Genomic DNA, 20,433 nt, shown 5'->3' with positions numbered 1-20,433 from the left:
CAATTTTTTGTTGATTGTTTTGAAGAATTCACTTTTGACTTATCTCTCATTTTTCTTCTATTTTCTATTTTGTTTATTTCTGCTTTAATGACCATTTTCTTTCTACTGCTAGCTTTAGGGTGAGTTTGCTCTTCTTTTTCTCATCTGTAAGTTGAAAAGTTTAGGTTGTTGATTTGACATTTTTTTCGATGTGTTTTTTACAGCTACAGCTATAATTTCTCCGAGCACCGCTGTTGCTGCATCCCATAAATTTTAATTGGGATGTTGTGTTGTGGATTTCACTCAACTCTAAGTATATTCTAATTTCCCTTGTGATTTTTTGTTGTGTAACACTGTTTAATATCTACATACTTGTGAAATTTCCAGTGTTCTGTTACTGATTTCTAACCAACCAAAGTATGGCCAGAGAAGACCCCTTATATGATATCTATTGTTTAAAAATGCTTGAGACTTGATTTTTGGCCTAACATTTTAGTCTATCCTGGAAAATGTCCCATGTACACTTGAGAAGAATGTGTATTTCGTTGTTTGAGGGTAGAAATTCTCTTTATGTCTATTAGAGCTACTTGATTTATTGTGTTGCTCAAGTCCTCTATTTCCTTTTTTACTTTCTGTCTGGTTGTTATTATCTGCTTTTCAGATTGGATTATTAAAGTCTCCAACTATTACGGTAGAACTACTTCTCCCTTTAATTCTGTCAATTTTTGCTTCATACATTTTGATGATTTATTAGATGAATACATGCATATAATTGTTATTTTCCCATTGTATTACACTGTTATTAACATATAATGTCCTTCTTTGAAATCTTGGAATCTTTTTTTATTTAAAAAATTGTCTTATATTATTAGCATAGCAACCTCTACTCTTTCGGTTACTATTTCCATGAAATATCTTTTTTCCTGCCCTTCCATTTTCAACTTATTTGTATCTTTGGATCTAAAGTGAGTCTCTTCTATGCCCGACCTGGTGGCTCGGTTGGTTGGAGTGTCCTCCTGTGCACCAAAAGACTGTGGGTTCAATCTCTGGTCAGGGCACATACCTAGATTGTGGATTCAATCCCTGGTCGGGGTGTGTATGGAAGACAAGCAATGTTTCTCTCTCACATTGATGTTTCCCCCCATCCCCTTAAAATCAATAAGCATATCCTTGTATGAAGATTTAAAAAACAAATAAATAAATAAATTAGAAAAAAGGTGAGTCTCTTCTAGATAGCATAACAATAGGGTCTTTAAAAAAAATCCATTCTGCCAAGCTCTTTTAATTGCACAGTTTAATTCATTCACATTTAATGTATTCACTTAATTCTTCACAGAATTAAGGAGGGACTTACTTCTGCCACTTTGTCATTTTTTTATTCTGCCATTTTGTCATTTTTTTCTGTAGACCTTTGTATGTTTTTGGCTTAAACTTCTTGTATTAATGTCTTCTTTTGTGTTTACTCGCTTCTTTTTTATAGTGAAACTGTTCAAGTTCCTTCTCATTTGCTTTTGTGTATAATCTATAGCTATTTTTTGTGGTTACCATGAGGATTACACTTAATATCCTAAAGGTATAACCCTAATTTGAATTTATATGAGCTTAACTTCAACAGCATACAAAAAGTTTACTTCTATAGAACTCTGTTCTCAGGCCCATTCAGTTATTCATGTCATAAAATTACACCTTTATGCACTGTGTTCAAAAACATAAGACTCATAATTATTAATGCACAAGTCTCCTAAATCATATATAAAATAAAAAATGGAGTTACAAGCCAAAGTTACAACAATACTAGTTTTACCATTGCCCATGTATTTACCCTTACCGGATATATGTGGCTTTTTTTCATGTGGCTTCAAGTCACTATTGTCCTTTCACTTAAACCTAAAAGATATCCTTCAGCATTTCTTGCCAGGGAGGTCTAGTAGTAACAAGCTCCCTCACTTTTATGTGTGAATGAATTTCTCTCTCACTTTGCTGGAGATAGGACTGTTGGTTGATAAGACTCTTTTCTGTATTTGAATATATCAACCCACTGCCTTCTAGCCCTCAACACTTCTGATGAGAAATCTACTAAAAATCTTATGAAGGATCCCTTGTATGTGATGAGTTGTTTCTTGCTGCTTTAAATATTCTCTTTGTCTTTTTGCAGTTTGATCAGAATGTGCCCCGACATGGGTCTCTGAATTTATCCTGAGAGTGTGTGGAGCTTCTTGGATGATTATATTCATATCTTTCATAAAATCTGGGAAATGTTTGTCATTACTTCTCAAAATAATAATCTCTCTGCCACTTTCTATTTTTCTTCTGGAACTCCCACAATATGTACGTTTAGGTGTTTAATGGTGTACCACAGGTCCCTTTGGCTCTGTTTACTTCAAAAATTTTCCTTCTGTTTGTCAGAATTGATTGTTTCAATTTACTATTTTTCAAGTTTAGATTCTTCTGGCTGCTCAAATCTGTTTTTAAACAACTCTATCAAATTTTTCATTTCAATTATTTTTCCTTTCTATCTCCTTATTGATATTCCCATTTTGTTCACACATTATTTCCTTGATTGCCTCCATATCTTTATATACCTTTAAGATTGTTGTTTAAAGTCTTTTTTTTTTTTTTTTGGTAAATCTGACATCTGGTCTTTCTCAGGAACATTTTCTGTGGATGTATTTTCTGTTGAATGGGCAATACTTTCTATTTCTTTGTATGGCTTGTGATTCTTTTGTTGTTGTTGAAAATGGGCATTGAATGATCACATGATAACTCTGGAAATCAGATTCTCCCACTCCTCCAGGATTTGCTGGGGTTTTTTTTCATTTTTGTTTTTATTGTTTTATGGTGTCTCTGCTGAAAACCAGCTTACGGTGTAAGCTTTAAGGTGTAAACTTAAAGACTTCTCAGGTCTTTTCAGAGACAGCATCTTTCCCTGGGCACACACAGTGACCTTTCTATATTCTCCTTTATATGTGGTCGCTTTGCATCTTGTCCTTGATGTTAAAGATATCAAATAATGTAGTCCTGTGGAGAACACCATGGTGGTTTCTCAAAATTTAAATAGAGGATTACCATTTGACCCATAAGTTACACCTCTGAGTATACTGACAAAAGAATTTAAAGCAGGTACTCAAACCGATTTTGTACACTCATGGTCATAACAGCCTAAACACAACAGACCAAAGGTAAAACAACCCAAATGTCCATTGATAGAAGAATAAACAATATGAGGTTTATACATATGATAGAATATTATTCAGTCTTAAAAAGGAAATTCTGATATATGCTATAATATGGTTGAACCTTAAAAGCATTATTGTAAGTAAAACAACACAGATGCGAAAAAAAATTGTGTTTAATTCCAGTAATACACAGTCCCTAGAATTGTCAAATTATACATAGAGACAGAAAGTAGAACAGTGATTACCAGGGAAAAGGGGAGAGGGAGAAATGAAGAGTTACTGTTTAATGGTACAGAGTTTCAGTATGGAATGAAGGATTAGTTCTGGAGATGAATAGTGATGATGGTTATACAACAATGTGAATAGAGTTAATGTTTCTGAACTGTATACTTAAAAATGGTTAATTTAAAAGAGCCAACTTTATGTCATGTATATTTTACTATAAGAAATAAAGCAGCAACAATGTTATAATCCATTTATAAACAAGTGTCTGGGTGTAATTTAACTACAACTATAGATAGAAATATATCTTGAAGGATGATCACCAAAATGTTCTTTCTGGATGGTGTGATTTCAGAGCAATTTTAGCTGTCTTATTTACATTTCTCTGCATCAATATGTGTATTATAATTATGGGGAGGGGAGAAGCAAGCTAACTATATTCCTTTGAAATGGGCAAAATGACCTAAATTTACTCCAATATTAACTATCATGAGTGCTCTGAATATGTTACATTTGACTGAAAGCTACCATGAGTCCTCCATGATATTTGAAGGACCTGTAGTTATACTTTGCTTTACTGAAGTTACTACTGTTTTTCTCTTTAAACTTCTCTGGAAATATATCGTACTTCCAAAAAAGTACATAAAACTGTAGAGCTATATAAATTTTCACAACTTAAACACACCCATGTAACTAGGAGCCAGCTTAAGAGAACATTATCAATATGCCATAATCTCTCTTTATGCCCCCCCTTAACTTGCCATGCTCCCAACCAGAGTAACCAATATCCTGACTTCTAAGATCAGAGTATTGCAGGTACTTGTTTTTATATATATATTTATATATATATATATGTATACAAAATATATAAAAATCCAGTCATTGTGACTGCTAATATAAAACTAAACAGCCCTGGCCAGGTAGCTCATTTGGTTAGAGTATCATCTCAATATGCTCAGGCTGTGGGTTCAATCTCTGGTGAGGGTACATACAAGAAGCAACCAAAGAATTCATAAATAGGTGGAACAACAAATTGATGTTTCTCTCTCTCCTCTCTCTGTTCCCCCATCCTTTCTCCTCTCTCTAACATCAATAAACAAATTTTTAAAAAAATACTTTATTTATTTATCTTTAGAGGGGGAGGGAAGGAGAGAAATATCAATGTATGGTTGCCTCTCGTGAGTCCCCTGCTGGGAACTGGCCTGCAACCCAGGCATGTGCCCTGACTGGGAATCGAACTGCAATCATGTGGTTCGCAGGCCCACGCTCAATCCACTGAGCTACACCAGCCAGGGCAATAAACAAAATTTTTTAAAAAATCCAACTGAAAGGGGTTAAAAGTGTTTCTATGATATGCATATGTAAGAAACATTTAAAGCCATCACATTATCTCAAAGTTTTTCTCAAAGATTCTCTATTTTGTCTAAAGTACTTTTTTTGTGTATGTCAGCATCAATATAGTAAACTCTCTACCACTTCACATACATTTGTGGATTTACTTGTCACAACAATTCTATGAGATTTAAAAAATTTTAATATGGATAGATGATTAACTGATAGCAAAGACAGGGCTTAAACCTGGTAGTATTAAAACTCCCAAACCCATAATCTATTTCTGATACCATTTCAGAGTTAACTAATAAACTGCTATGTATGAGAAATAATAGGAAGTACCACAAAGAGAAAGGGTTTGAAGATCATTTAACAAGATAAGTGAGGTACAGGTGTGAGAAGGTACACAACGAGCAGGAATAAAACAAAGCTCCTGAGACACTAACTGAACTTACAAAGTTTCTAAAAAAACACCAATCAACTGTTTGTGCTATTGTCATAAAGTGTACTTCTTCACATGTTATAAGCCCTATAGTATTATTTCTACTTTAAACAGTCAATAATTTTTAAGAGAAATTTTTTAAAAAGAAGAAAAATATTTATATTTATTTATACACTTACTACTTCCAGCATGCTTCATTCCTCTGGGTAGACCCAAGTTTGCATCTGGTATAATTTTCCTTCAGCTAACAACTTGCTTTAACATTTCTTGTACTGTAGATCTGCTGGCAACACATTCTCTTGGCTTGTGTATGAAAATATCTTTACCTTCACCTTTAAATGTTATTTTCATTGGATATAAAATTCTAGAATAATGTGGGGGTTTTTCTTTCATCATATTAAACATGTATTGTTTCTGATAAGAAATCCTTATTCCTATTGTTTTCTTATTTGATGTCTTTTTCCTCAGACTGTTTTATCTTTTTGTTAACTTTGAGTAATTTGATTGTGATATGTCTTGGTATGGTTTTGTGTTGATCCTGTTTGAAGAATCCCTTGTATCTGTGGTTTTGCAGCTTTCATTATTTATCATTTTATCTGATCCTTTCCTGATTCTTCTCCTGAGACTCAAATTACATGTTGGACCATTGATATTATTCTATAGGTCACTGATGCTCTGTTCAGTTTTGAAAACTTTTTTTCCTCTATAGTTTTTCTATCTTCAGTTTTGCTGATCTTGTTTTCTGTAGTTTCTAATTCTGCTTGTTAAGCCCATTCAGCAAAGTCTTTATTTTACTTTACTTTATTTCAGACTTTTCATATCTAGAAGTTCCATTTTGCTCTCTTCCGTATCTTCTTTTTATATCTTTATTATTTTCATACTGTCCTTTAAGTTCCTCAAGATATTTATAATAGCTGTCTGAAATCCTTGTCTGTTTTCAATCATCTGTTTCTTTTCTGGGTCTATTTATATTTCCTAATTTTTCTGATTTTTGGTCCCACTTTTCTGCTTCTTCATTAATTCTTGAATGTCTAATTTTTTTTTCTTTTAAAGAGCATTCAGCTTTATTTTGGAAGACAGTTAAACTGCCTGCAGATCAGCTTTCAAGCCCTGATTTTGAGCTCTGTTGGTGTGAACTTAACGGCAGCCTTCAATCTAGGGCTACTTTAGCCTCAATATTAAGGCAAGACTCTTCTGGGGTATCTTCTGAATGTCCTTGATGTTCAACAGTCTCATAACTGTGTAGGATCAGAACTCTACCATCTTTCAACTGTTAGCACTGGGAACTACTTAGCTTATAGCTTCCTAGTGGTTATTCTGTCCTCAGTAATTGTTCTTTGTCCAAGCCCCTGGAATCACATTCTAAGCATGCACAGCTTAGTATTCACCTAAAGATTCAATGGGACCCCATGTAGATATCTGGAGCTTTTTCTCTGAGCAGTGACCTTCTCTCTGATACTCTGCCCCACAAGTTGCAGCCATAGCAGCCTCCCTGATCTGTTTCCTCAACTCAATGAGATCACCATGTTCTGCTTGGAATCCCCTTCCACGTACTATGTATGATCCAGAAAGTTTCTCAAGGTAGAAAATCGAGAACACATTAGGGTTCTCTCCCTTTGTTTCCCTACTCTCAGTAATCAAAATTATGCATTGCCAGTTGTTCAATGTTTGCAAACAGACGTTTCATAGACTTTGTCCAGTTCTTTCTTTATTTACAATGGGAGTGCAAGTCTGAAACCCTTACTCCACCATGGCTGGGAATGGAATTCCCCTCTCCAATTCTTTTTTTAAGGAAGTAATATTGGGATTTCTTTATAGTATTAATTTTTCTCCAAGGATGAAAGTGGCAAAAATCCTAAGTTTTAAATATATTATTATCTCTTATCTCACCTTAGTTTTTTAAATTGATTTCAGAGAGACAGATTGATTTGTTGTTCCACTTATTTATGCATCCACTGATTGGTTCTTGTATGTGTCCTGACCAGGGATCAAACCTGCTACCTTGCATACTGGGACAACACTCTAACCAATTGAGCTACTTGGCCAGGGCCAAGTCACCTTAATTTTATGTGGTAATTTACAACGATGAACTTTACTTATATATATATTTTTCTCAATTTACAGGTAGGCTACAGTAGATAGGTTAGTGAAAATGGAATTTCATTCCTTACTTATTATGTACAGTTTATTTAATGTGAATTCTATAAAATAATTTCTTTGTAAGTAGGAAGAGGTTTCTTTAGTTCTTTGTTTCAATTACCTTAAAACAACATATTTATTATACTATAATTCTGGTGGTTAGAGTCTGAAAATCAATGTGTTGGAATGACTGTGTTTCTTCTGGAGGCTTCAGGGAAGAATACACTTTCCTGTCTTTTCTAGCTTCTAGAGGACAACTGTGTTCTTTGGAGCATGGCCCTCTTCCTCCATGTTCAGAGCACATTATTCCAATATCTGGTACTGTGGTCACATCTTCTTTTCACTCACTTTTCTTCAATACATTGCCTCCCTCTTATAAGGACCTTTGTGATTACATTGGACCCAGCCAGATAACCCAAGATTATCTCCTCACCTCAAGATCCTCAATTTAATTACATCTACACACCCCCTTCTGCCATGTAAGGTAACATATTCACAGGTTCTGGGGAGTAGGATGTAGATATCTTTGGGAGGCCATTATTCTGTCTATCACAGTATGTGAGTACCTGTGCCATTTCCAATGCTAACCTGCGTTCTGGAAAATCACAAATGAATGAACATGGCTCTTCTCCCTTAAATAGCTGAATTCCAGACCAGAGAAAGATTTAGTTCCAACAAAATATAAAGTTTCTTTGAGTTCATTAGAGTCTAGCTTTTCTTATAATGATTAGAAAGCAAAATAATTAGATAGTTATAAATAATAAAAGAATCAACTATATCTTACGATATATAGAAGCAGTTTATTTTTATGAACTAATGCAAAATACACCAAGAGAGGGAAGAACAGGAGACACAAAATGATAATTTACCTCTTATTTGCCTGTCAACAACTCTCATTTCCTTTCTTATCTTCAATGACCACTCATTGACCTGGGAAAGATTTTAGAAAAGGAATTATAAGAGAAGCCAACTTCCTAGTTCACCAAATTCTAAAGAATTTTGTATTAATGTTACATTTATTCTGGGAGCAAAATAAATAAGGCCATTTTCAAAAAAGAGCTTTAGGGCAAATTCTATTCTTTCATCTATTTAACCACAGTACCTAGAAGTCCCAAGTTATTCAGAGATTCTTATCTGAAGGCAGGCAGTAAAAAGCATTTTATACAAGATCTCAGAGAGAGTTCAGTACCCTGCAGGTACAGAAAGATATTTCAAGAGTTATATGGATACAGACAGGTTTTAAGGGTATCAGAAGATTTTCCAACACTTACAGATAATTATTTCAAAAACTGCTCCCTGTCATAAGAGTTCACCTTTTCCTTCTCCCCTTTAATAATGCTTTTTCACTGCACAAAAGAAAGATATTCCTCTATCTTTGTCTCTTATTACCTTGATATATTTCCTTGAGAGGCAAAATCCCTAAAGCAATAAAATAAAGACAACTGGAAATACTGGTATAGTGAAGAAACTAGTGAATGACTGCCTAATAATTATCAAACTCTTATGCTAGTATAAAGTGTTTTCCGATTCTTCAGTTTCAAAAAATTGAAAGAAAATGTGAGTTATCAACTGATAAATCATTAGAACTAAATTTTACATTAACTCACTATGTGCTTTTTGGCATATGACACAGCCATTCAAAGAACTGAGCAACAATGATATAACAAAATGTCCATTACAACTGAGTTATTTATATTAACAATGTTTCTCAGCCGGAGTCTACGAAAACATGAACTAGGACTTTTTCCTGGTTGCAGTGCCTCACTATGCAAGTATCTCGTGTACACCCGCAACCATGCCATCCAAGGCTCCTCTGCAGTTGGTGCAGGTCTTAGGACACAAGAAAACTGCCAGAGCCGTGGCACACTGCAAATGGGGCGACTGCCTCATTAAATGAAGGGGTGCTCCCTGGACATGATCCAACCACACACTGCAATACAACCTATGGGAACCTATTCTGCTTCTGGGCAAGGAACGATTAGCTGGCTTTGGGTCCATGAGAAGTGTAGTTTGTCACATGGTCCAGATTTATGCAATCTGCCAGTCCACCTTCAAAACCCTGGTGGCCTATTGCCAAAAATACGTGGATAGGCTTCCAAGAAGGAGATCAAAGGCATTCTCATCCAGTATGACCACACCATCCTGGTATCTAACCTCCCTGGCTGCAGATCCAAAAATGTGTAGACCGTGGTGCTGATGATCACTACCAGAAATCCTACCAAAAAGCCCACTGTGAGAATCAGGTTCACCTTTATAATAAACAATGGTTGTCAGATTTAAGGTTAAAAATAATAAAATAAAACAGGAATAAAATTGAGGTTGAACCCCTTAGCTTTCATTCATGGATACATGAAGTCTATGGCATAAAAAATCCATACCACTAAGAGAAGATATATTTCCAATAAATTTGACTTTTAATCATTTAATTGGTCATTATTTAATAAAACTTGTAAACATTTTTTATGCAACAAGTATAATAACTCCACCCAGAAGAAATATTGAGGCACTTAAAGCTGTTTGATTATACAATTTAAAAATTTTTAATGTTAGGTATATGTACATTTATTTATTTATTTTAAAAATCCTCACCTGAGGACATTTTTTCATTACTTTTAGAGAGAAACTTCAATCCATTGGTTGCCTCCTGAATGTACCTGGACTGGGGACTGTACACACCAGGACTGGGGATTGAATCTGCAACCTAGGTATGTGCCCTGACCAAGAACCAAACCCACAACTGGTTTTGGATGATGCTCCAATCAACTGAGCCACACTGGCCAGGGCGGTAAATATACATTTTTAAGTGAAACTTCACATAACACAATTACTCATTAAAGAGTACAATTCAAGAGACTTTTGGCCAAGATGGAGGTGTAGGTCTTCACACAACCAAGTTTATGAACAACAAATATTAAAAAACCAGAACGCAACCAAAACAGAGAGAAAATTAAACTGTACCGAAGTCCAACAACGAACCATTCATCCAGACCAGTAAGAGGGATGAAGTCAGTGGTGGCAGAGACGGGCTGGGTCGCACAGGAAAAAGTGGTGGGAATGACCCAGGCGCACAAGTAGCGGTAGGCAGATCCCAGGCATGGGGTGGCAATAGGCAGACCCAGTGAGGGTGCAAGGTGGCTGGCTGACCGTAGTCACACATTCACGCACAGATAAACCAGGCAAAGGAGTGAGCAGTGAGATAGACCGTGCAACCCAGGGCTCCAATGCCAGGAATTAAAGCCTAAAAGCATCAACTGGAAAAACTTTTGAGGTCTAGGTGCCAGGAGAGGCTCCCAGGCTCACAGAGAGTTCGTTGGAGAGACCCACAGGGTCCTGGAGGGTGCATAAGCCCACACAACTGGGAACCAGCACCAAAAGAGCCCAATTTGCTTGTGGGAAGCAGGAGAGGGGACCAAAATCCAAGAGAGAGCAAAAAAAAAAAACCAAAAAAAAAACCCCAAAACAACATTGCCCCTCTCTGACCCCGCCTCCAAACACAGCGTCACAACCCAGCCACCTGGGTTGCCTGGCCCTGGTAAACACCTAAGGCTCTGCCCCTCATACATAACAAGTGCAAACAGACCAAAACATTACAGCTCAAGAAGAAGAACAGCTCAAAGCACCAGAGCCAATACTTCTAAGTGACCAAGAAATAGCCAACCTCTTGGATGCACAGTTCAAAACACTGGTGATCAGGATGCTCCCAGAACTGGTTGATTTTAGTCACAAATTAGATGAAAAAATGAAGGCTTCACTAAGCAAAATGAAGCAAAATGCACAGGGAACCAATAGTGATGGAAAGGAAACTGGGACTCAAATCAATGGAGTGGACCAGAAGGAAGAAAGAAACAACCAAACAGAAAAGAACAAAGAAACAAGAATTCATAAAAATGAGGAGAGGCTTAGGAATCTCCAGGACATCTTTAAACATTCCAACATCCGAATTATAGGGGTACCAGAAGGGGGAAAGAAACAGCCACAAGTGAAAAACTTTGAACAAATAATAAAGCAGAACTTACCCAATATGGCAAAGGCGATAGACTTCCAGGAAATCCAGGAAGCTCAGAGAGTCCCAAAGAAGGTGGACCCAAGAAGGAACACAACAAGGTACATCATAATTACATTAGCCAAGACTAAAATGAAGGAGAGAATCCTAGAAGCAGCAAGAGATAAGGGGACAGTCACCTACAAAGTAGTGCCCATCAGACTGTCAGCTGATTTCTCAAAAGAGACCTTACAGGCAAGAAGGGGCTGGAAAGAAGTATTCCAAGTCACGAAATCCAAAGACCTACATCCAAGATTGCTCTATCCAGCAAAGCTTTCATTTAGAATGGAAGGACAGATAAAGTGCTTCTCAGATAAGGTCAAGTTCAAGGAGTTCATCATCACCAAGCCCTTATTATATGAAATATTAAAGGGACTTATATAAGAAAAAGAAAAAGAAGATAAAAAAGATGAACAGTGAAAGGACAGTGAACTCACAGTTATTAACAACCACACCTAAAACAAAAGCAAACTAAGTGGACAGCTAGATCAGGAGCAGAACCATAGAAATGAAGATCACATGAAGGGTTAGCAATAGGGGATTGGGAGGAGGAGTGGGGGGAGAAGGTACAGAGACTAAGTAGCATAGATGGTAGGTAGAAAATAGATAGCGGGGAGGGCAGGAATACTATGGGAAATACAGAATCTAAAGAACTTGTGACACATGGACATGAACAAAATGGGGGAAATGGTGGGGGAGGGGTGTGCAGGGTGGAGGGGAGTGAAGGAAGGGAAATGGAACAACTGTAATGGCATAATCAATAAAACATATTTTCTTAAAAAGAGTACAATTCAGCAGCATTTAGAGTCCTTACAATGTTCTGCAATCACCAACTCTCCGTAGCCTCAAAACTTTTTCAACATATCAGAAGAAAACTCTACGCCCTTTAAATAATCTATTTCCCATTTCCCCCATTCCTTTGCAACCGCTAAGTGACTTTCTCTCTCTTTTGATCTTATTTTGAGAATTTTGTATAAATCATATCATATGTGACCTTTTGTCTGGCTTCTATCATATATATATATATAATATATTTTTGAGGCTCATCCATGTAACATGTATCAATACTTGTCCTTTTTATGGCTGAAGTTTGTGTACACTATAACTTGTTTATCCATTCATCTGTTGGTAGACATTTGGGTGGTTTCCATCCTTTCAATACTGTGAACAATGCCCTATGAACATTTGTGTACAAGTATGAGTACCTATTTTCAATTCTTTTGGATATACAAGTATACCTATGAGTGAAATTTCTGGGTCATATGGTGATTCTGTTTTTAGGAATGTTTTTCAGGAACTCCAAAACTGATTTTCAAAGGGACTACACCAATTTCTAGTCCCACCAGCAATGTACAGGGGTTCTTTTTTCTCCACATCCTTGCCAGCATTTGTTATCTTCCATTATTTTTTTATTATAGTTAATCTGCTGGACCTGTTAAGCAGGTTGTGGTTTAATTTTCATTTACTTAATGACCAGTGAAGCTGAGTATCTTTTCGTGTGCTGATGACTATTTGTACAACTCCTTTGAAAAAGTATCTACTCATTTCTTCTAAGTTCAGTTGTCTTTTTATTGTTGAGTTCTTTACATAGTCTCATGTTAGAATCTTATCAGACATATAATTTGCAAATATTTTCCCATTCTCTAAGTTATCTTTTCACTTTCTTGATAATGCCATTTGATGTACAAAATCTTTTAATTATGATGAATTCCAATTTGTTTTTAATTCTGTGGCTTGTGCTTTTGGTGTAACATCTAAGAACCCATTGTCAGACAGGAGGTAATGAAGACTTAGCCCCAGGTTTTTCTCTAAGAGTTTATGCTTTTATGTCAAAGACTTTTAATTTGTCTTTGATCCATTCTGAGTTAATTTTTGTACATAGGGCGAGGTAGGAATCCAGCTTCATTCCTTTGCATGTGGATAGTCACTTGTCCCAACACCATTTATTGAAGAGATTATCCTAGCCTCACTGGATGGACTTGCACCTTGTAAAAAATCTAACAGCCATGCATGTATGGGTCTGGACTCTCAATTCTACTCTATGTGCCTATATGACTGGGAGTTCTCCAAATTTGTTTTTCATTTTCGGTGCTATTTTGGCTATTTGGAGTTTATTGTATTTCATATAAATTTGAGGATCAAATTTTCCTATTTCTGCAAGAAAAGCATTTGGAATCTTGATAGCCATGGCACTGAATCTAAAGATCATGGTTTTATTTCCATCTTAACAATACTAAGTCTTGCAATCCATAAACTTGAAATTTCTTTTAGCTATGTTTTTCGTTTTCAGTGTACACGTTTTGCTTCCTTGGTTAAATTTATTCCTTATTTCTTTTTTAAACTTGTCATTGCGAGTGTAAAATAAAACTGATTTTTTTTCATGTTTATCACGAAACCCCGCAACTTCACTTAGTTCGCTTACAATAGGTTTTGGTTTTGTTTTTAAAGATTTTAAGTATTTATCGAGAGAGGGAAAGGGAAAGAAAAAGAAGGGAGAAAAACATTGATGCGAGACAGAAACACTGATCGGCTGCCTCATGTACATGTTCCATCTGGGGACTGAATCTGCAATATTTGGTGATGCATGTTTCAGTACTGAGAAAAGTCTAATTCAGAGAAACAAGAAACTACCTTATTACATCTACTTATGATTATAGCTTCTTTTAAGGTTATGAGATTAAATGAATCTAGAAGCTTGAAAGAAAATTAAGAAATGGTTGTTTTAAAGTTAATTATTATAGTATTTAACTGCTCATTCTCCTTAAGGGTGATTATTCAATCTAAGCAATAAATGACAAAGGAGAAATGACTTTTGTAAAAATGCACCACTGCACTGTTTGCAGTAGCAAAACTAGGAATTACCAAAGGAAATTTGCATAAACGGACAATATGTTCTAGCTAAAGAGAAAAAGGCAACACAATAAGGACTACCATTGGAATTAATTCTCAAAATATAAGTGAAAGTAGCAAGGTAATAAACATGTACAGAATGACATTACACCTGTTAAAGGGAAAAAACTACAGAAAATGAGGAAGAGGAGAAAGAAGAGAGGGAAGGAGAAGGGGAGGAAGAGAAGGAGGCAGAATAAGGGAGAGACAGACCTTTATATGTTCATGCATTACAGACTATAAATGGGACAATACACAAGAAATGAGACTACTTTCAAGGATGGAATTTAAATAATTCACAGGTGTGAAAAGGGAGATTTACTGTTTACTCTAATTAGGATACACTTTGCTGCTTTTTGAGTTTTACAACATGTACAAATATAACCTATTTCAAGAAACATTTTTAATAAAAATTTTTAAAGGGTTATAAAAACACCAAGTTCATAAACTGCTTTAAGTCATCTTTGAAAGAAATATTTTTAAATTCTATTTTGTAATATTAAAAACATACATTAATATTTTTTAACATTGTTGCCAGAGATCATGCCACTGTCATGGTCTCTGTTAGACAAACACTCAAAACTTCAAAATGGTCAAATGGTGAACCCAAATTACAATTCCGTTTCATAACTGAACACTTATTTACACACTGCTGGTAGGACTACAAAATGGTGAAACTACTGTGAGTTCCTCAAAAAGGTACATTAAAAATGACCAGGAGAGCCAGGAAGAGGCACTGTTGCTGCTACCTTCTCATCTGCAGTGCTTGACCCCTTCCAGCACTCGTGATGCCAAAGCCACTGCAGGGCCGAGGGCTCCAGCTTTTCCGATCTCTTGGTCAGCCCCACCTGAAGAAATGAGTGGTGGACTGGCTCCAAGTAAAAACCACAGTGTATATATCCAACTTGCCCTTTTCCCTTACAATGTCTTACACCAGAGATTTTTCAAGTATGGCAAAGTTGTAAAAGTTACTATAAAGAAGCATAAAAATACCAGGAAGAGTGAAGGGATTGCATTTATTTTATTTTTGGATAAAGACTGCACAAAACTGTACCAGGGCAATAAACAACAAATATTTATTTGGTACAGCGATAGAAGCAAGCATTGCTATTAACAACTGAAGAGCAGCTGAGTTCATCTGAACAAAACTTTTTGATAAATCTACATGTTATGAATGTGGGAAGACAGTTAAATTATGCCTGTTCTAAAAAATATGCCTGAAGAACATGAAACGCCAAAGAAGAAAGAAAGAAAGAAAAAAGAGAAAATTCCTAAACTAGAAGAAGGTGAAGTAGGAGAAAGTGGAGATGAAGGGGGAAGGTACTGCTCCTGACAGCCCCAATCAGGCTAAAATGAAGAACAAAAAAAATGGAAACCCAGTTCAGGGAGTCTGTCATCATCAGATAATTCAAGATGCCCAAGGAGAAAGAAAAGCACACCTTTCAGTGGTGGCAAGTAACAGTGATTAAAACTGCATTTACTGTGTAAATATCAATACAATTTTTTTTTTAAATCTTGGGAGTACCAGGTTTACTTCAGACTAAAGATTACTTTTAGAATTTGATCATAAAAACACTTAAGGACTTCTGGTCAAATGGTGGTATAGGCAGACATGGCTTGCCTCTTACCACAAATACATCAAAATTACAACTAAAATATAGAACCACCATCACTCAGCACCATTAGAAATCAAGTTGAATGGAAGTCTCACAACTACAGAAAGAAACCATATCCATGCAAACTGGTAGGAAGGGCACAGACATGGAATAAGCTAGTACCTCACCCACATGTGGTAGATAAAAATTCGGAAGGAATATCTCTGGGGCAAGGAGTCCAAGCCCAACACCAGGCCCCCAAGTCCAGGGTTCCAGTGCCAGGAAAGTAAGTCCCCCACAACTTCTGGCTGCAAAAAACCAGTGGGGATTGAGTCAGTGGGACAAACTTCTACAGTCCCAAGCAGTTCAGTTCCTCTTAAAGAACCCACACATGGACTCACCTACTAAGTAACACTGAGTTCTAGCACTGGGGACGCAGCTTGAAATGCACCAGTGGTATACAGGGAGAAACTGGAGTGTCTGGCATCAAGGTGAGCAGAGGCCATTGTCCCTTTACGAAACTCTTTCCCATAGAGGTGGCAAGCTGGCACCATATCTGAGACTCCTTCAACCTAGCTAACACTTGTTTGACCTGCCTTAAAGATTCCCTGAGACTCCACCCAATCAATTTATGGGCCCACCCAAGATGCTTTTCCATATGAATAGCTGGTCTTGGCTCATGCTTCACAACTTCCTAAATCCTCTCAAACAAGCAACTGCTGGCCTCAGTGAGCCCCAGGCCTTGCACTAGCAGCAGTCAGTCTAGATTGACAGCTTGCCTTCACCTGGGGATCTCTAAGCCCAGCAAGAGCAGTAGCCATCTCAGAATACTTTATAGCTCTGGCAGGGTGGCTCCAGGCAAAACACAGGGGGATTGACCTTGGCCTGTACCACCTGGGAAACGCCAGGGCCAGTGCACCCAGTGGACAGCTACAGACCACACTGGAACACCACCACCCTGGCCTTGCACAGCTGATCCACTGACAGTGGAACATCATTGTCAGTGGTCACAGACAATCCTTGCAGCTGATTGGCCTGGGCAAATCTCTCCTATTGATCTGGCAATAGCAGCCAAGTCCCAACTACAAGAGGAGGGTGTATTTAGCCCACATAAAGGGTGAACTTACACTACCCTTGGGTGAAAGGGGAGACTGTGCCACTGGACCCTACAGAACACCTACTACATTAGGCCACACTACCAAGACACAGAGTCAAAGCAGCTCTACCTAATACATAAAAACAAACAAAGGGAGGATGCCAAAATGAGGAGACAAAGAAACATGGTCCAAATGAAAGAACAGATCAAAACTCCAGAAAAGGAACTAAATGGAGTTGAGATAAACAATCTATCATAGGCAGAGTTCAAAACACTGGATATAAGGATGCTTAAGGAACTTAGTGAGACCTCAATAGCATAAAAAAGGTCCAGTAAAAATGAAGAATACACTAATTGAAATGAAGAACAATTTACAGGGAAACAACAACAGAGTGGATGCAGCCATGAATCCTATCAATGATATGGAACATCAGAAAGCAAAAAACAACCAATCAGAACAACATGAAGTAAAAAAGCACCCAAGAAAATGAACATAGCATTAACAGCCTCTGCGACAATTTCAAGAGGTCCAACATTTGCACCATAGTGTGGGGGCAATTTCCTTGCAAGTCCCCCCATGTGCCACAGATGAGAGTAAATATGACTGAGACATGATGTGATCTGATTAGGGAGGAGAAGTGGCCATTTTCCCTGAGGAAACAGGACGTGGGCAGTGGCCAGTTTCTCAGGGGAAAAAGGCCTCCAGCCCCCTCCTCCAGGGCCTTTTATTGGGTTGTAATACACAGGAATACAGGGCGGCAAGGATCAAACAGTAGATAACATTTCAAAGAAATCTGAGGGCTTACTATGAGTCAGAGTCTATCAGGAACAGAGTCTATCAGTTTCCTGCTCGAACCCTTAACATATGAATGAAAGCACTCTTAGCAGAGCAGATTTCACAGGTTTATCAGGAAGTCTTTGTGATGCCAGATTTTCCCCCAGGACAGGCTCTAGCAAGGCAAAGAGCTGCACCTCTCCCCAACAGGTATTCAGGCTTAAGGGGATTAGAGCCAGCAAGCGCTTCTCCCAGAGAACATGGGGACTTGGGCTTTGTCAAAGCCCGGGGAGGGGGGAGGGGGGAGAAGATTCCATTGCTCTTTGTTGCAACCCTCTGAGTCCTTCCATGAAGGCCTCCCAAGTGATCAAGTCTGGCTTAGGTTGCCCCCCTCTGTGAGGAGTCTTACCCGTCATTGACTTGTGACTAAGCTTTGGGGGCAGGGAGAGGAAACTGAGGCAGCATTTGCTACCAGAGACAAGCTTTGTCTCCTGCGGCTGGCACTCCAAAGGTCGTCCCTCGCCCTTAGCCACAAGGGGTCAAGATACAATGCCTAGAACCAGGCAGAGTGATCTGCAACACCATAGGGGTAGGAGAAGGAAAAGACAAAGAGTAAGAAATTGGGAATCTATTAGAAAAAATTAATGGAAAAAACTTCCCTAATTTGGTGAAGGAAATAGACATGCAAGTCTAGGAAGCACAGAGAGTCCCAAACAAGATGGATGTAAAGAAGCCCACTCCAAGACACATAATTAAAATGCCAAAGGTTAAATATAAAGAGAGAATCTTAAAAGCAGCAAGAGAAAAGAAGTTACTATATTTTTTGGACTATAAGATGCACTACCCACTCCCCAATTTGGAAAAAATAATGGTTGTTAATGCTGCTGTTGAGTTCTGTTTACATTGACATTGGTGAAATATTATGTTATTTATGTTGGTAAATATTTTATCACATTTTTTGCTTCAAATTTTTTTCCTATTTTCCTCCTCTAAAACCTACATGATCTTATGGTCCGAAAAACATGGGAGAGTTTCCATAGAATTGGCAGCTGATTTCTCAAAAGAAACTTTGCAGGGTAGAAGGGATTGGCAAGAAACATTCAAAGTCACAAAAAGCAGAGACCTACAGCCAAGATTACTCTACCCAGAAAAGATATCATTTAGAGTAGGAGAAAGATAAAGAGCTTCCAGGGAAGAAAAAAGTAAAGGAGTTCATCATCACATGAAATGTTAAAGGAACTTATTTAAGAAAAAGAAGACCAAAACTATGAACAATAAAATGGCAATAAATACAAATCTATCAAATACTGAATGTAAAAAACAAACTAAGTAAACAAGGACAGAGACAGAATCATGGATACAGAGTGTATTTGGGTGGCTGCCAGATGGGAAGGGTGTGTGAGAGAATGGGTTAAAAAGTGAGGGGATTAAGAAGTACAAATACGGCTCTGGCTGGTGTGGATCAGTGGATTGAAGGAAGACCTGTGAACAAAAGGGTCACCAGTTCAATTCCCAGTCAGGGCATATGCCTGGGTTGTGGGCTAGATCTGGGGGGCACATGAGAGGCAACCACACATTGATATTTCTCTCCCTCTCTTTCTCCCTCCCTTCCCTCTCTCTATAAATAAAATCTTAAAAGAAATATTAGGTAGTGACAGAATAGCCATGGGGATGTAAATGAGAGTATAGGAAATGCAGTAGCCAAAGAACTTACACACATAACCCATGGACATGAACAATGGTATGGGGATTGTCTGAGGGAGTGGGGGTTCCTGGGCAGAGGGGGGCAAAGAGGAAACAATCAAGACAACTCTAATAGCATAATCAATAAAATACAATTTTAAAGTTGTCTGACATATATACACAAAAAACCAGTACCAACTAATTTTTTTTACTATAAAATAGTTCATAGGTAATTGTAAAGAATATTTAAAGTATCACATTTCTATCTTCCTTTAACAATTACAAAAATCAAGATTTGCTAATAATCATTATTTAAAAGTTTATTTGAATAAAAAAGAAAACAATACTATCACAGTAATTCTATTTTCATCCCAAGAAAAAGACATTAAAAAGATTTGTTTAAGCCTTGACTGGTTTGGCTCAATCAGTTGGCTGTTGCACCGCAAAATGAAAAGGTCACAGATTTGATTCCCGCATAAGGTACATGACTGTGTTTCGGGTTGTCCCCAGATGGGACACATACAAGAGGCAACCAATCAGTGCTTCTCACTCACATTGATGTTTCTCTCCCTGTCTTTCTCCCTTCCTTCTCCCGTCTAAAAAAAGAAAAATAAAATCTTTTTTGAAAAAAGATTTGTTTGCGAGCTCATTACAAAAGTTTATTTATGTCTGAATGGTTTATATAAGGATGTTTAAAATAAATTTCATCCTTAAATCCAAAACTTCATACAGCCCTGCCTGGTGTGGCTCAGTGGATTAAGTACCAGCCTGCAAACTAAAGGGTTGCTGGTTCGATTCCCAGTGAGGGGGGGCACATGAGAGGCAACCACACATTGATGTTTCTCTCCCTCTTTCTTTCTCCATTCCCCACTCTAAAAATAAATAAATAAAATCTTTTAAAAAACGTTAAAAAAACTTCACAGAGACTATGAAAAGTTGAATAATTTATCATTAAATGTTAATAAAATTTTACCCTGGCTGGTGTGGCTCAGTGCATTAAGCACTGGCCTGCAAACCAAAGGGTCACCAGTTCAAATCCTAGTCAGGGCACATGCCTAGACTG

The 20,433-nt window shown here is 37.3% G+C and overlaps 1 protein-coding gene and 2 pseudogenes across 2 annotated transcripts in view; 2 read left to right on the top strand and 1 right to left on the bottom strand.

Moving 5' to 3' along the window:
- Window positions 1-20,433, bottom strand: part of CHMP3 (charged multivesicular body protein 3) — a 61,966-nt gene that overhangs the window by 35,121 nt on the left and 6,412 nt on the right. The window contains exon 2 of one of the 2 annotated variants that reach the window (XM_037038971.1): window positions 8,160-8,220. The exons of the other annotated variant lie outside the window; for it this stretch is intronic. Coding sequence (XP_036894866.1) covers window positions 8,160-8,220 — 61 coding nt within the window. The remainder of the gene's footprint in view (window positions 1-8,159; window positions 8,221-20,433) is intronic. 2 annotated transcript variants of the gene reach the window in all.
- Window positions 9,086-9,487, top strand: LOC118981765 (40S ribosomal protein S16-like; annotated as a pseudogene).
- LOC118982071 (zinc finger CCHC-type and RNA-binding motif-containing protein 1-like) lies at window positions 15,078-15,725 on the top strand (annotated as a pseudogene).

Source organism: Sturnira hondurensis, unplaced genomic scaffold (assembly GCF_014824575.4).
Source record: "Sturnira hondurensis isolate 20B ecotype Veracruz unplaced genomic scaffold, ASM1482457v3 Scaffold0002039, whole genome shotgun sequence".
NCBI lineage: Eukaryota > Metazoa > Chordata > Mammalia > Chiroptera > Phyllostomidae > Sturnira > Sturnira hondurensis.
This window is presented reverse-complemented; position numbering and strand designations above follow the sequence as displayed.